Source organism: Culicoides brevitarsis, chromosome 2 (assembly GCF_036172545.1).
Source record: "Culicoides brevitarsis isolate CSIRO-B50_1 chromosome 2, AGI_CSIRO_Cbre_v1, whole genome shotgun sequence".
Classification (NCBI taxonomy): Eukaryota; Metazoa; Arthropoda; class Insecta; order Diptera; family Ceratopogonidae; genus Culicoides; species Culicoides brevitarsis.
The window spans coordinates 37966658-37981558 of NC_087086.1; the positions used below are offsets into that span (position 1 = coordinate 37966658).

The 14901-nt window shown below is 28.3% G+C and overlaps 1 protein-coding gene across 4 annotated transcripts in view; it reads right to left on the reverse strand.

Annotated features, from left to right (window-relative positions):
* Window positions 1–5583: 5583 nt before the first annotated feature.
* LOC134830575 (uncharacterized) overlaps window positions 5584–14901 on the reverse strand; it is a 34534-nt gene continuing 25216 nt past the window's right edge. For all 4 annotated transcript variants that reach the window (XM_063844108.1, XM_063844107.1, XM_063844106.1 and 1 more), the window contains 5 exons: window positions 12069–13213; window positions 10700–11978; window positions 9338–9503; window positions 8617–9283; window positions 5584–7157 (listed from right to left, as the gene is read on the reverse strand). In XM_063844108.1, coding sequence (XP_063700178.1) covers window positions 5808–7157; window positions 8617–9283; window positions 9338–9503; window positions 10700–11978; window positions 12069–13181 — 4575 coding nt within the window. In that variant the 5' untranslated portion in view covers window positions 13182–13213 and the 3' untranslated portion in view covers window positions 5584–5807. The remainder of the gene's footprint in view (window positions 7158–8616; window positions 9284–9337; window positions 9504–10699; window positions 11979–12068; window positions 13214–14901) is intronic.

Consider the following 14901-nt stretch of genomic DNA (forward strand, 5'->3'; position numbering starts at 1 on the left):
GTTTTTGACACAGTTTTTTTTGCTCTTGATTTAGTTTTCAAAACAAAACTATGTCAAAGAAAAAAATTTTTTTCAGTTTCAATTTTTTGGCAGTTTTGAGTTGAAAAATGATTAAAAATGATAAATTAGAGCCCTCTGACAAATTTTTATTCATTTGGAGCAAAATTTGACAAAAATTGCTTTGACACAGTTTTTGACACAGTTTTTTTTGCTCTTGATTTAGTTTTTAAGACAAAACTATGTCAAAGAAAAAATTTTTTTTCAGTTTCAATTTTTTGGCAGTTTTGAGTTAAAAAATGATTAAAAATGATAAATTAGAGCCCTCTGACAAATTTTTATTCATTTTTTTGACAAAAATTGCTTTGACACAGTTTTTGACACAGTTTTTTTTGCTCTTGATTTAGTTTTTAAAACAAAACTATGTCAAAGAAAAAATTTTTTTTCAGTTTCAATTTTTTGGCAGTTTTGAGTTGAAAAATGATTAAAAATGATAAATTAGAGCCCTCTGACAAATTTTTATTCATTTGGAGCAAAATTTGACAAAAATTGCTTTGACACAGTTTTTGACACAGTTTTTTTTGCTCTTGATTTAGTTTTTAAAACAAAACTATGTCAAAGAAAAAATTTTTTTTCAGTTTCAATTTTTTGGCAGTTTTGAGTTGAAAAATGATTAAAAATGATAAATTAGAGCCCTCTGACAAATTTTTATTCATTTGGAGCAAAATTTGACAAAAATTGCTTTGACACAGTTTTTGACACAGTTTTTTTTGCTCTTGATTTAGTTTTTAAAACAAAACTATGTCAAAGAAAAAATTTTTTTTCAAATTTTTTGGCAGTTTTGAGTTGAAAAATGATTAAAAATGATAAATTAGAGCCCTCTGACAAATTTTTATCCATTTGGAGCAAAATTTGACAAAAATTGCTTTGACACAGTTTTTGACACAGTTTTTTTTCTCTTGATTTAGTTTTTAAAACAAAACTATGTCAAAGAAAAAATTTTTTTTTCAGTTTCAATTTTTTGGCAGTTTTGAGTTGAAAAATGATTAAAAATGATAAATTAGAGCCCTCTGACAAATTTTTATTCATTTGGAGCAAAATTTGACAAAAATTGCTTTGACACAGTTTTTGACACAGTTTTTTTTGCTCTTGATTTAGTTTTTAAAACAAAACTATGTCAAAGAAAAAATTTTTTTTCAGTTTCAATTTTTTGGCAGTTTTGAGTTAAAAAATGATTAAAAATGATAAATTAGAGCCCTCTGACAAATTTTTATCCATTTGGAGCAAGATTTGACAAAAATTGCTTTGACACAGTTTTTGACACAGTTTTTTTTTGCTCTTGATTTAGTTTTTAAAACAAAACTATGTCAAAGAAAAAATTTTTTTTTTAGATTTCATTCATTTGGAGCAAAATTTGACATTTTTTTTTTGCTCTTGATTTAAAAACAAAACTTTCAAAGAAAAAATTTTTTTTCAGTTTCAATTTTTTGGCAGTTTTGAGTTAAAAAATGATTAAAAATGATAAATTAGAGCCCTCTGACAAATTTTTAACCATTTGGAGCAATATTTGACAAAAATTGCTTTGACACAGTTTTTGACATAGTTTTGCTCTTAATTTAGTTTTTAAAACAAAAATATGTCGAAGAAAAAATTTTTTTTTCAGTAATTGAGCAATTTATGAATATATTTGAATAAATTGTCCATTAAATAAATTTTAAAGCAAAACTTCTTCACAATTGAAAAATATCTTATGAATGAAAACTTCTCTCATCGTCTTCTCTCCTGAAAATTCTCAAGAAACAAAATTTAACTAATTAAATTTGTTCAACAAAATTCTCTCGAACCACTTACCTAAAAACAACTTTTACATGTCAATAAAATCCTGTTCCAATGAAATAATTTCCATCCTACCAATTAAACATTTATTACAAGCAAAGACGTCATTAATGAATAAATTTGAAATCAATTAAACAACTTTGCCCAAAATCAATGCAGGACTTATCTAAAGTTCATCGAAAATAAAATCAATCGCTGCTTGAAAATTTGTGCAAATTTTGCCTCAAAATATAGTGTTTTCCGCAAAATTCCCCAACCACGTAGCAAAAGCAAATAACCAAAAGCCCTAACTAAATAATTGAATTCCAGACAATTATTATTAATAATCATTTGCTTGCTTTGCTGCTGGTCTATATCTCTATTTTTTTTTGCTATTATTGCATTTATATCGACTGTTTGTTGTTTCAATTCAGTTGTGTGATTATAAAAAATCCATGTTTCGAAAGTAAAAATATCCGCGAAACAAGAAAATAAACAAAAATGTGCATTGGGGAAATTTTTTAGAATATGCATTGGGTCGAAATTTGAATATGTACACTGGGACAAAGTTAGAAATGTTCATTGGGACAAAATTTGAAAATGCTTAAAACTTGAAAATGGAAAATTTGCTTTGGGGTGAAATTTAAAAATGTGCATTGGGCTCTAATGCAAATTTTTAAGTTTTACCCCAAGGCACATATTAAGACTTTGTCCCAATGAACCTTCTTAACTTTGCCCCCATGGCACATTTTTAAATTTCGACCCAATTCACATTTTTAAAAATTGCCCCAATGCACATTTTTTGTTGATTCTAGCCAAAAACCCTTGTCTCGCAAATTTTTCGACTTCCGAGACATGAAATTTTCATAATTTGGATAATTCAGTTAGATGCACCGCCGATCGATGTTTTTGTTTGCAAATGTACAATGTAGTTGTCCGAGAATTGCAGGGGATTTTTCGCTAATAAAATTTGCATGCACAGTTTCGTTGTAAATATTGCTGCTGCTGCTGCTCCATTTCTGAGCATAACGCGATGCAAAATTGATGATTATGTGAGTGTCTCTCTCTGGCGCACAGCTAAACACAGAAGAATCGACAAATGGATTTGAATTTTCGATTAGACGATTTAATTTTGCAAAGTGAATTTGTAAATTATCCTACAAATATTCGAAATTCGTTCGTTCGTTTTGACTTGAATTTTACAGCACAAAGCGCCCGGAATAATTGATGAATAATTTCATTGCAAAGTTAGGCAATTAAGAGATGGTTTGGGATTATTTATTAAATGGAAAAGACGATTGATTGGATCTGAATTATTTAACGAATTATGCTGAAGTGACCTTGAAAATGAAATTCTCTGAAAATTTTTCGAAAGGAAATTTTTGATGAAGGCGATGAAACGACAAAAAAGGAATGAAAATCAATTTCATGCCAATTAGTGCGATTTGTATGAGAAAAATGTTTTAGATGAAAATTTACCTTTTTTTGCTACTTTTCCATCAAAAAGTCTCTCACGTGCTCGTTTATTGCCAAAATCTCATTTTTTTGTTCGTTTTGTAGTTCCTTATTGCACATCATTGTTCGGGACGTGTCAACTACTGAAAATGACGCGCGTGTGACCGTAAAATGTTTCTTTCTCTCACGTAATTCGCATAAAAATGTTCTTTAAAGCATCTTTCCTGATGTTCGAATTTAAAGGTTGATTTGACGAAAATTGTCGTTTAGGGATTGAAGTGACTTTAATTTAAATTAAATTTTATTTCACAATTTTTTATCTTATTTTTTGGAAAAAGATTTCGAAATTTTGTGAGAAATTAATTAAAAAATAAAAAAAAAATAATTTTTTATTTTATTTTTTTAAATTAAACTAAACTTATTAAATATTGTGAAGCAAAAAATTTGAGTTAGTATTCTTTTTATTATTTAAAAAAAAATATAATTAAAATAAAATTTAAGGTAATAAAATAAAAAAAATAAAATAAAATTTAACCAATTTAAATAATTTTTTATTTTTTTTTTATTTATTCTTCTATTAATTTTTTAATTTTATTTTTATTTAAAATTATATATTTTTAAAAATTAAATAAATATTTTTTTAAATAGAAAAAATTATGGCTTAATTTTTTTCCTTCACAATATTTAATTTATAAAATTTTGTTTTACTTTTTTTTTTTAAATTTAATTTACGTATTTTTTTTATTAAAATTTCGAAAAAAAAAATATTTTAAAAAAATAGCTAAATTAATAAAATATTTTATTGTGAAGAAAAAAAATTGGGCTACAATTATTTTTATTTTTCAAAAAAAATATTTAATTGTAAAAAAAAAAAATATTTTATTTTTAAACATAAAAAAAAATTAAATAAAATTAAAATTTAAAAAAATTAGGTATTATAAAAAAATTAAAATATAAAAAAAATTAAAATAATTAAATAAAAAGAAAAAATTCAATTAAAATTTAAATAAAAAAAAAATAAAAATTTCGTTAAATCTTAAGACATTATAAAAAAATTTTTAAAAATATAAAAAATAAATTAAAATTTGAAACAGAAAAATATAAAAAAAATAAAAATCTCTTTAAACCTCAAAGACAATAGTTCAAAATTAATCAAACACATTTTTTACAATTATTCAACAAATCCCTTTATTTTTCATTTGGCGTTACACACTTTGGTCTATCATTATTAATTTATATTCAATTTAATCATATATTTAGTACTTAATATAATTTTAATCATAATAATTATAATTTTTAATCATATATGTGATTTTTTACTAAAATTAATTTTTTTTCATATATTATTTTTTTGAAACATTTTTAGTTTGATTAGATATTTTTCTACATAAACCTACATTAAATTTAAAAAAAATAAGGGAAAAATAACAAAAAACTTTAAAATATATTATTTAAATTTATTTATTTTTTTTTTTATATTTTTTTCTATACAAACATTTTTTTAAATTTTATTTTAGTTTAGTACAAATAAATTCGTACGTTTAAATTTAAGGAAGATCAATTTTTTCATTTTAGTAAAATTAATATTTTGACTGGGTTGGATCTTAACAAAAATTATTTTTTTAATTATTAACCAATTAATTTTAATTAAATTCATTAACGAACAATATTTATATATCATTAACATATATTTAATAATTATTTATTTTTTTAATTTGTATAAAATCATTTTTTTTTTTTGCAACAAAAAATGCATTAAAACTTGGCACTTATAATTTTTTTTTCAATCATTAAAAAATAAATAATTTTATTAATTAATGATAAAATAAAATTTAATTTTTAATAATAATAATAATTAATTTAATATATTTATTAATTATTATTAATTGAATATAAATTCCGATATTTTTTTAATTAAATTATTAATTTAATTTTAATTTCAAATAAATTTTTTAGGTGGTTTTAATTAAAAATTTAACTAATTCTCAATTTTAATAATTTTTTTAATATTTAAAAATTCGTAAATTTGGCATAAATTTGAACAACAAGGATCATAGGATTTTTTTCCAAATTAATTTTTTTTTTGATTTCTGGAATGGCACAATTTTTTTTTATTCTTACATAAAAATTGACAAATTTAATTTTTTTTGCCTGATTTTTGGTTTTTAGGTAACTGTATTTTTATTTTTTTTTTGTCGTATCTAAAATTTTTTGTTAGATTTTTTTTCTACTTCTAAATGTATATAATATATATTATTTATATATATTGGGTACAAAATAACATCTCTATACATTTATAAAATTATTACGCGGTTAATGTTTTACATTTATTTTTGTTGATTAAATATTTTTTTTTTTGATTATTTTTAATTTTTCTTACATTATTTTATGGCAACCTATTATATGTTTTTTTTCATGAAACTATTTTTTTAATTATTTTTATTTATAAATGTTGTATATAAATAGACTTGGTCCGTTTTTAACGAGAAAAAATCTCTGAAGACGAAAAAAAAATTTTTTTGAACATTTTCCCTGTAACTTTAGTCGAGTCGCACGATGATTTTGTCCTTTGTCGCCACATTTCCAATCATCTCTAACCTTTTTTGTTTCAATGCTTTGTCCGTGTTTTCGCTAAAAACAAAGTCCGGTTCCTCATCCGTGTCATTTTCGGGCTTAACTTTGCTCAAATCGACACATTTGAGCTCCAGTTGGTCGTAATTCGTGTAAAAAGCGACATTTTTTTGGTCATTTTCGGCGCGCGAATTTTGTATGAAGCTAAAATGGAGCTTCAAGTGCTCCGTTAGCTGCGTAAAAGTGCCCGCCGAGTAGTCACAATGTTCGCATTTGCAGGGAAATTCTTTGCCGGAGAAGCGTTTGTGATGCACGAGATGCAGCTGGAGGGCATCTGGCGTCTCAGCATTGAACGGGCAATATTTGCACGTGGTCAGCAGTGATAAAAGTCCAAACATTTTTTGATCGTAAAGGGATTTTAGTAAATTTGCGGGCAACGGAGGCGGCGCAATCACAATCCAGGATTGTTCGCGATTTGTTTGGTTGCTTGTCGAGGGTTGGACTTCGGGTTCGATGCGTGGCATTGGATGATCGGGGTCCGTTTGGTATTTCCGTTGGAATTCTTTCGTTTTTTCCTGATAATAAGTCGTGTGCGCCGTCAGATGATGCTGAATACTTGCCTCCGATTGTTCCGTGTACGAGCAAAGGCGACATTTATGCGGAAATCCAGCGTCGTGCATGCTCAAATGTTGATCAATTTCGGGTTTTGAGAGATATCGCGCAGGGCAATGACGACAAAAGTACAAAAAACGCTGCGTTTGCCCTTTGAAACCGCTTTGTTCAGCCATCGTTAAAGGAGTTTCATCCGTTAAATCGACAGAATCTTCATTTCCTTGCGCGTCATTCGCGTGAATCTTCAAATGTTGGAGCAGCAAATGACGATGCGACACATTGTACGTGCAAATGTTGCATCGAAACACTTCCGAATCCTCGCCCGGAGGCTGAACTTTGTGACACGAGCTGTGATTTTCGAACTGCGACTTGCAATTTGACTGATAAGGGCAGAGCGGGTCGAAACATTTGTATTTTTTCTCGATGGAAATTTCGTTGGAAACGGATTTTGCGTCGGAATTTCGCTTTAAAAGGTCTTCCAGCATGTTGACGCCGCCCGCAGCTTTTAATTGTGATGAGAAATTACCGAAAATGGCGTTGTTGGAAGAAGAAGATGAAGTGACGACGGAAGAGTTGTTGTTGGAGTTGGGAGATTGGAAGCGGATACGACGCGAACGGGCATCTTCTCGCATTCGGCCACTGTTGTTATTGGTTTTTCCAAGCTGCTCGATGGAAATATTGCCATTGTGCTTCAAGCGACAATGCCGCTAAAAATGGAAAATAAAAAAATATTGTTAGGAATTTTTATTTAAAATTAAAAAAAAATAAATTGATTGAAATGTTTGTTTTTTAACCGCATTTCGATATTTTTTAATTAAAATAAAATATTTTTTTTAGAAATTGATTAAAAAAATATTTAATTTAAAATAAATTTAACTTTAAAAACAAATTAATTATTTAAAAAATATTCAAATATAAAAATAAAAATTTATTAAAAAAATTTTAACAAAAAAAATTAAATTAAAATATTGTAACGAACATATCAAAAATTTTTGATAAATTAATTTAAAAAAAATATTTTTTTGGAAAAAAAAATAAATTAATTATTTTTATTAAATATAAAAAGAAACATATTTAAATATAAATTTTAGAAAAATAATTTTTTGAGTAAATTTTGTAGAAAATTTTTTTTTAAAATATCGTAAAATATTTAAATATAAATAATGAACAAAAATTTGATGAAAATTAAATTTATAAAAAAATTCCAACGAAAAAATATTTCATTAATTAAAAAAAATATATTGACAAAATATTAAATTATTTTTTTTAAATGAAAAAAAATCTTGAATTAAAGATTTGTTCGTTTAATTTTTTTTTAATTTTAATTTTCATTTTCATCAAATTTTTGCTAATTATTTATATTCAAATATGTTACCAATATTTTATGATATTTTTTAAAAAATTTTTTTAACCAAAAATTACTCAAAAAATTATTTTTTATTTTAAATTTATATTTAAATTATTTTTTTATAATTTCTAAAAATAAATAATTTTGTTTTAATTTTTGAATTTTTTTTTTTAAAATATTTTTAAGCCAAAAATTATTTTTTTAAAATGATTTTTTCAAATTTTAAATGAAAATAATTTTTCTAAATTTTAATATTGAATTAAAATAAAAATTAAATTTGAGATAAAAAAATTAATTAAAAAAATAAAATTTAAAAATTAAATTTGTGAAAAATACGATTAAAAAATTAAAAAAAATTATATTTTAATTAAAATATAAATTTTATAATAAAAATTTTTTTTAATTAAAATAAAATAAATTAAAATATTTTAAAAAATTTTTAAATTTTTAATTTTTTTTTGTTAAATTGAATTTTAGAATTATTTTATGTATATATTTTTTCTTTCGAAATGCGGTTAAAAAATATTTTTTTTAATTAAAATTTTAATTTCTGAGACAAAAATGGTAAAAATTAAGATAAATTAGACATGAAAAAGGATTTTCTGGCAATAATTTACTGTAATTTTCTTGTAAAAACCTTCACCAGATTAAAAAATAAAATTTAAGGTTAACTTTTTTGGGTAAATTTCTATCACCGTTTTACTTGGATGTCATTAAAAGTCAACTTTTAACGCATCCTCGGTTATTTCAACTACATTTATGTTCAAATCAGATGGGCTTAAGTTGGAATTTTGCTTCGTTTTGTGTTAGTAAAATACCTGAATAACATGCTTCCAGTTAGATACTTGATGACAATGACCGCAGCGATATGGAGCTGGGCCACGCCATGAAGAGTTATTACTAGAAGTAGAAGTGTTACTGCTACAAGAGCCCTGAACCGTATTTGTATTCTTGCCCGTCGTTACTGACGTGTTGGCGGAAGAAGAGGAAGAAGTAGAAATGTTAGAAGAAGTGTTGTTGTTGTTGTTATTTTTTGTCGTGTTTGTGTTGTTGTTGTTGTTGTTGTTCGGAGTCGTTGGAATTTTGAACTGAGCCAAATTCGTTAAATTTCCTCCGTCACCCGCGAGCTGAATTGCCGCCGTCACCATGTTATGCATGTTATCGCCAAACTCCATCGTCGCACTGTTAGGGGAGTTACTTGCCAGATTGTTATTTTTCAGTATGGCAGAAAGTTCGGATGGATTTGACGCTTGCGGAGTCTCACCGTTTGGCGGCGGAAGCAATGGCGGCGTTTTGATCGTCAATTCCGGCATGACTTGCATCAAATTTGACACGCAACGCGATGGCGGCTCCATTAAACCGAAATAATCGAGTTTCGGGGTCGCAATCTGGATCATGGGCTTGGGAGCGATCGCAGAATTAAACAAACCAGCATCGATGTAATGTTGCTTTACGTGCCCAAGGACTTCGTCTCTGTCGTAACTCCTAAAAAAAGTGAGAAATTAGACAAAATTCTGATAGAGAAGGTAAAAAATTTACTTGAAATTGCATTTTTTGCACTTGAAATGCGTTTTCTTGTTATTGTTGTTACTTTCTCCGTCAGAAAGTTGACTGTCATCGTTGTTGTTGTTGTGAGAATTCTTCCCGAAGGACAATGCACTGGCTAGATAAGGATTGGAAGTATCCATAGAAGTCGGAGTTGAACCTGAAATTAACGGGAAAAAAGTAAATAACCTCAATTTTTAATATTATACAAATTTATAGGTTAAGTTTTATGAACTTAAGATCTTAAGTCAAGTAATTTTCATAAATTATCAAATATTTTTACTGAAATTTGTTAATTAATAAGAAAATTTGAGTATTTTATAGCTTTTTTATAATTTTGGATCAAATTTCAAAAAAGAAAATTGATGATTTAAAAAAATTAGGCCTTAAGTCATGACTTAAACTCCTTAAGTTGAAATAAAAAGTTTACTTAAGTCGAAATTTTAATAATTTTAAAAAATTTTCTTTATCAAAAATTTGTTGAAAAATAATAAAAAGTAAAATTTTAATGTAAAAGCTCATTATTCATGAAAATTATGACTTAAGATCCTTACGTTAAAAAAATTTATTAAATTAAAGTCATTTAAGTCAAAAGTTTTAAAGATCATGTTTTTGGTTTTGTTGAAATTCGCGTTAAAATGATAGAATAAACAATTTTCATAAAATAATTTGATGATTTATAAAAAATTCTTGACTTAAGAGCTTAAGTTTCAAAAAAATTTTCAGTAAACGATCTTAAGTCAAATTTTCCGTAAATCATCAAATATTTTTTTTTACAAAAATTCGTTAAGAAAATAATAAAAATAACGAATTTCAGTAAAATTTTTAAAGATTCAAGAAAAAATTTTCGACTTAAGATTTTTAAGTTTAATATTTTGAATTAACGTAAAATTTTAAGTCAAGATTTTTTCATGAAATAATTTTAATTTTGAACTTAAAAATGTTTCTTTTGCAAAAATTTCATAAATTTTAATAAAAAAAAAGTCTGATGATTTATGAAAATTATGACTTAAGCAATGACTTTAAGATCCTTACGTTTAATTAAAAAAATACGTAACGATGTTAAGTCACATTTTTCGTAAATCATCAGATTTTTTTACTGAAATGCGTAAAAATTATAAAATAAACAATTTTAAGCAAAAAATTTGATGATTCAAGAAAAATTTTTGACTTAAGATCTTTAAGTTTAACTTTTTATATAAACGTAAGAATTTTAAGTTAAAATGTTTTTCATGAAATCTTAAAATTTTGTACTGAAAATGTTTCTTTTAAAATTATTTTACAAATTTCAGAAAAAAATTTGATAATTTTCGAAAAACAAAACTTAACATAACCTCAAAAACTTGCAAATCTTACCGCCATTTTCCCGATTTTGCTGTTCTTGATGCTGCAACAAGATACTGTCATCCGCTTTCGACTGCTTCGTATTCGTATCATTATCATTCACGCCCATCAACGTGATATACTTGTTATATTTCGTATAATTTCTCCTGCCTGTCTCATCGTTCATCAACACCTTCGCCGTCTTATGATTCGAATCTCTGACAGTCTTTAGACGAATGTGCTTTGTGATGTCCCAGCGCCAATTTGAGCGATACGCACACAACGAACACTCGAACGGTTTCTTGTTAAGATGGCCGACAATGTGCACGTGAAATCGCGAAGCGGTCGATGCCCAAAACGAACAATGGGGACATTTGAAAACCTTCTTCATCGACACGAACGAGGACTTTTTGGGGAATCCCATGCCGGATTTGGCGATTTTGGGATGATCCACGATAATTGACTCGCCATTGTTATTCTCGCTGATAACTTCGATGTTATGCGACAGAATTTGATCCATAAACGCCATTTGCATTGCCGCGTTTGCGTTATTTGGGATCCAACTTATTCCGCCGGTAGGGGGCGCTTCAGCTGGATTGTCAATTGCCGCTTCGTCAGCACTGCCGCTGCTTTCGCCATTTGTTGACATTTTTTCGCATTTGACATCGCTCCCGGCTTCGCTTGCGGTATCGGCTTGTTGTGCTTCGATACAAACTTTGAGATGCGCGAGCAAATCGTCTGTGGTTTTGCATCGATGACGACAATATTGGCATCGGGTCGAACTGAAAAGTGACGCTAATGTCGGACTGGGTAAGTCGCTGCTTGAAGGTTGTTGTTGTTGATTCGTTTCTTGGGATTTTTTGCAGATATTTTGATGCATGAAGATATCGGACAAACATTTGCCTTGATAACCGCAGGCACAGGTGAGATTATCTTCACTCAATTGACTGAGATTTATTTTTTCTTGCAGCTTTTCGAAAATGGAGGCAGATTTCTTCTTCGTTACTGTTTCCTCATCCACGGGAATGGGACTCGTGGCTGCTTCGGGATTTGGTTGATCTTGCCCGAATAACATTGTGATGCTTTTTATCGTGTTCATGTAAATTTCGTTCAAATAATTGACAGCAGCTTTCGCTTGAACTTCGTTCGCTTTCGGGATCTTCAGCGCGTTGTACGTGTCATTGATGGGAATCAAACTGGGAATTGGGCGAGCTTTCTTGCGATATGAACCTTCGGATGACGTTTCGCCACTATGCTGATCGGATTCGGGAGACTTCATGACAGTATAATCCAAGGGAGTATCATCATCCTCCTTGAACAACGAGGGAAAAACGAGATTTCAGGTAAGTATAAGTGCAAAAAAAAAAAGTTGGGAAATAATTTTTGTAAGTTAAAAACTCACCTGGCTGTTGTGACTGGATGACATCGACAAATCTTCAGGCCAATCATGCGCAACTTCACCGATGGAATGCCCGCCAATTGGAGGAATATGATGATTTGTCTCATGAACCGTCAAACTCTGCTTGATATCTGCCGTAAATGTGCAAGCGCTACACTTGAAAGGTCCCTGCCCGCCATGATTCTTCATATGACGATCCAAATTCCATTTGTACGGCGTCCTAAAATCACACATATGACACTTGATCATCGGCATCGAATGATATTTAATGTGTTTGCTATACCGCGCCTTCTTATGCGTCACATAATTGCATCTCGTGCATCGGAAAAACTCCTCGGAAGCGTGATCCTCGCGTTCGTGCGCCGTCAAACTATCATTCGACAACGCCGTGAAACTACACATTGAACATTTGTTGAGTCGCGGACCCATATCGATGCCCGGCGTCGTATTATCGTACTTCGGAATGAAATTAGGCTCCTCGGGACGTTCTTCGGAGTCATCATGGTAGATGGGGGGCGTGCGTTTTTGCCGCATAAGTTTCAAACTGCTTCGATGACGTCGCGATTGCGTTGGTTCGTTGATACCTTCCGTACTTCCGTGCACCATTCGCATGTGCCTTACGAGTTTCTGATAATGCCGCGATGCGTAAAGGCAGAGTTTGCACTCGTTTATGTTGATTTTTTCGCCGTGCGTGTCCCGTAAATGCATGAGAAACTTTCGCGGGTTCTGCGTGAAGTAGTTACAGTTGTTGCACGAGTAATTTCGCTTGATTTTGCATTGCGGGAGTTTGGATTCCCCTTTTTTTGTGGATCCGTCGCGATCTTCGTCATCATCGGCGATGGTTGTGGCACTGTTTGATTCCGATTCGTTACTATGCACTAAATCACTATTTGTCGCTACTAAAAAACTACTGCTATGACTACTGCTATTTCTATGACTTTGGTCTTCGTTTCGTGGATTTGTGTTGGGAGGTGACTCCATGGCGAGCGTTTCGATCGATTCGGTGTGGTTATCGACCTTTGACTGCGGCGGTATGACCATTTGATCGCCACTTACGAGATTTCGCACGATCAGGGCGCCTCCGAGGGACGATTGAACCATCGACGGTGCATCCATTTGATGCGTGCGCACTCACAACTCAGTTATATCTGGAACGAAAGAAGACACAAAAAAATTAACATTTGACCAAAAAAAAAATATTTGTTTGCTTTTAAAGTACATCAGTGAATGAGCGACGACAGTGAATGACCCCAACAGTGAAAATAATCTCTCTCTCTCACACAAACACAACCACGAGACGCAGAAGAAGAAGACATTTCATTCACAAAAAAAAGTTTATGACTCAATCGTAAATATTTAGAATAATTCTACCAATCACACTGATAACAACGAACGATATCCAACCACGTTAATTCTATTTAATTTTCGACAACTTCACAACTCATACACGAAAAAAAAATCTATTTTTCAAGTTTTTTTTTCAACTTAGAATGTATCATAGTTAGAAAAAACGTGTCGCGATCGCGCTCGACGATTGTGTCGACATGAAAAAGTAAACATAACTAAAACTGTAACACAAACACCAAGCCAATCAAACATAAAGTCGTCGTCGGATTCGGTATTTGTACGAAGCGAATGACGTCTGTTCTTTTTCATAATGTTTGACGACTGTGCGGTGCGGTGCGATATGAGCAGAAATGATGAATAAACGACATTTTATTTGGCATGTAACTTCTGCAGCATATCACAAATTGTGTTATTAATTCGTGGCGTGATTATTGATTTGCGGTAATTGGAAGAAGAAGAAGAAGGTTTGAAAGTGATTAGAGAAGGGGAGTTTTTGTTAAGTTTGAAGAAGCGAAAGTGTCAAGGAAGTGAGTCATTTTTAGTTGGAATTGAGATGACGAGTTTTTTCTTAATTAAAGAGTTCCTTTGGAATGTAATTTCTTTTTTAAATTTGTTGAAGTAGAAAAATTTTCTTTGTTGAAAGATTTCTTATGAATTGTTAAACAAATTGTTATCTTTTAACCAAAGTTTTTATCAACACGTGGTTTTTAACAAATCTCTTAAGCTTACTGTTTTTTCTAAAAATTTCTTTAAAAGAAATATTTTTTGTTGAACTTGATTTTTTTCGAAATTTTTAATTTTTAAGTTTTTTCATAAATTCTAAAAAATTTGAAAATAAAAGTTTTTTAAGGTTAGAAAATTTTCACATTTTATGAGAAAAATAAAAAAAAATGTTTTTAAATTTTAAATTAAAAAAAATCTTATATTTCTTTATAAATAAATAAATAAAATTAATCAATCAATAAAAAAAAAAAAAAAAAAATTAAGTTAAATAAAATTTTAAGCAAAAAATAATTTAAAATTTTTTAATTTTTAGAATTTTAAAGGAAAAAATTAATATTTTTAAAAAATTAAATTAAATAAAAAAAAATATTTTTTTTAAATTTTTGCATGATTTTTATCAATAAATATCTATAATAAATAATTAAAAAATTAAATTATTTTTTTTTTACATTTAATTTAATAAATCTTATTTATAGATCTTTTAAACTCATAAAGACAAATTTTGAGAAAATAATTTAATAATTTAAATAAAAATTATTTTAATATTAATTTAAAGTTAAATTAATTTTTATAATTATCGAAAGTATGAAAAATAATCAAATTTATTATTTTATTCTTTTTAATATTAATAATTAATTTTTTAATATGAGTTTATGAATTTTTTTTCTATATAATTATAAGAAATTTTTTATTTAATTAATCTTAAATTAATTTTTCATTCGAAATTTTTTTTTTATTAAAAAAATTATTAAATTTTATTCAATAA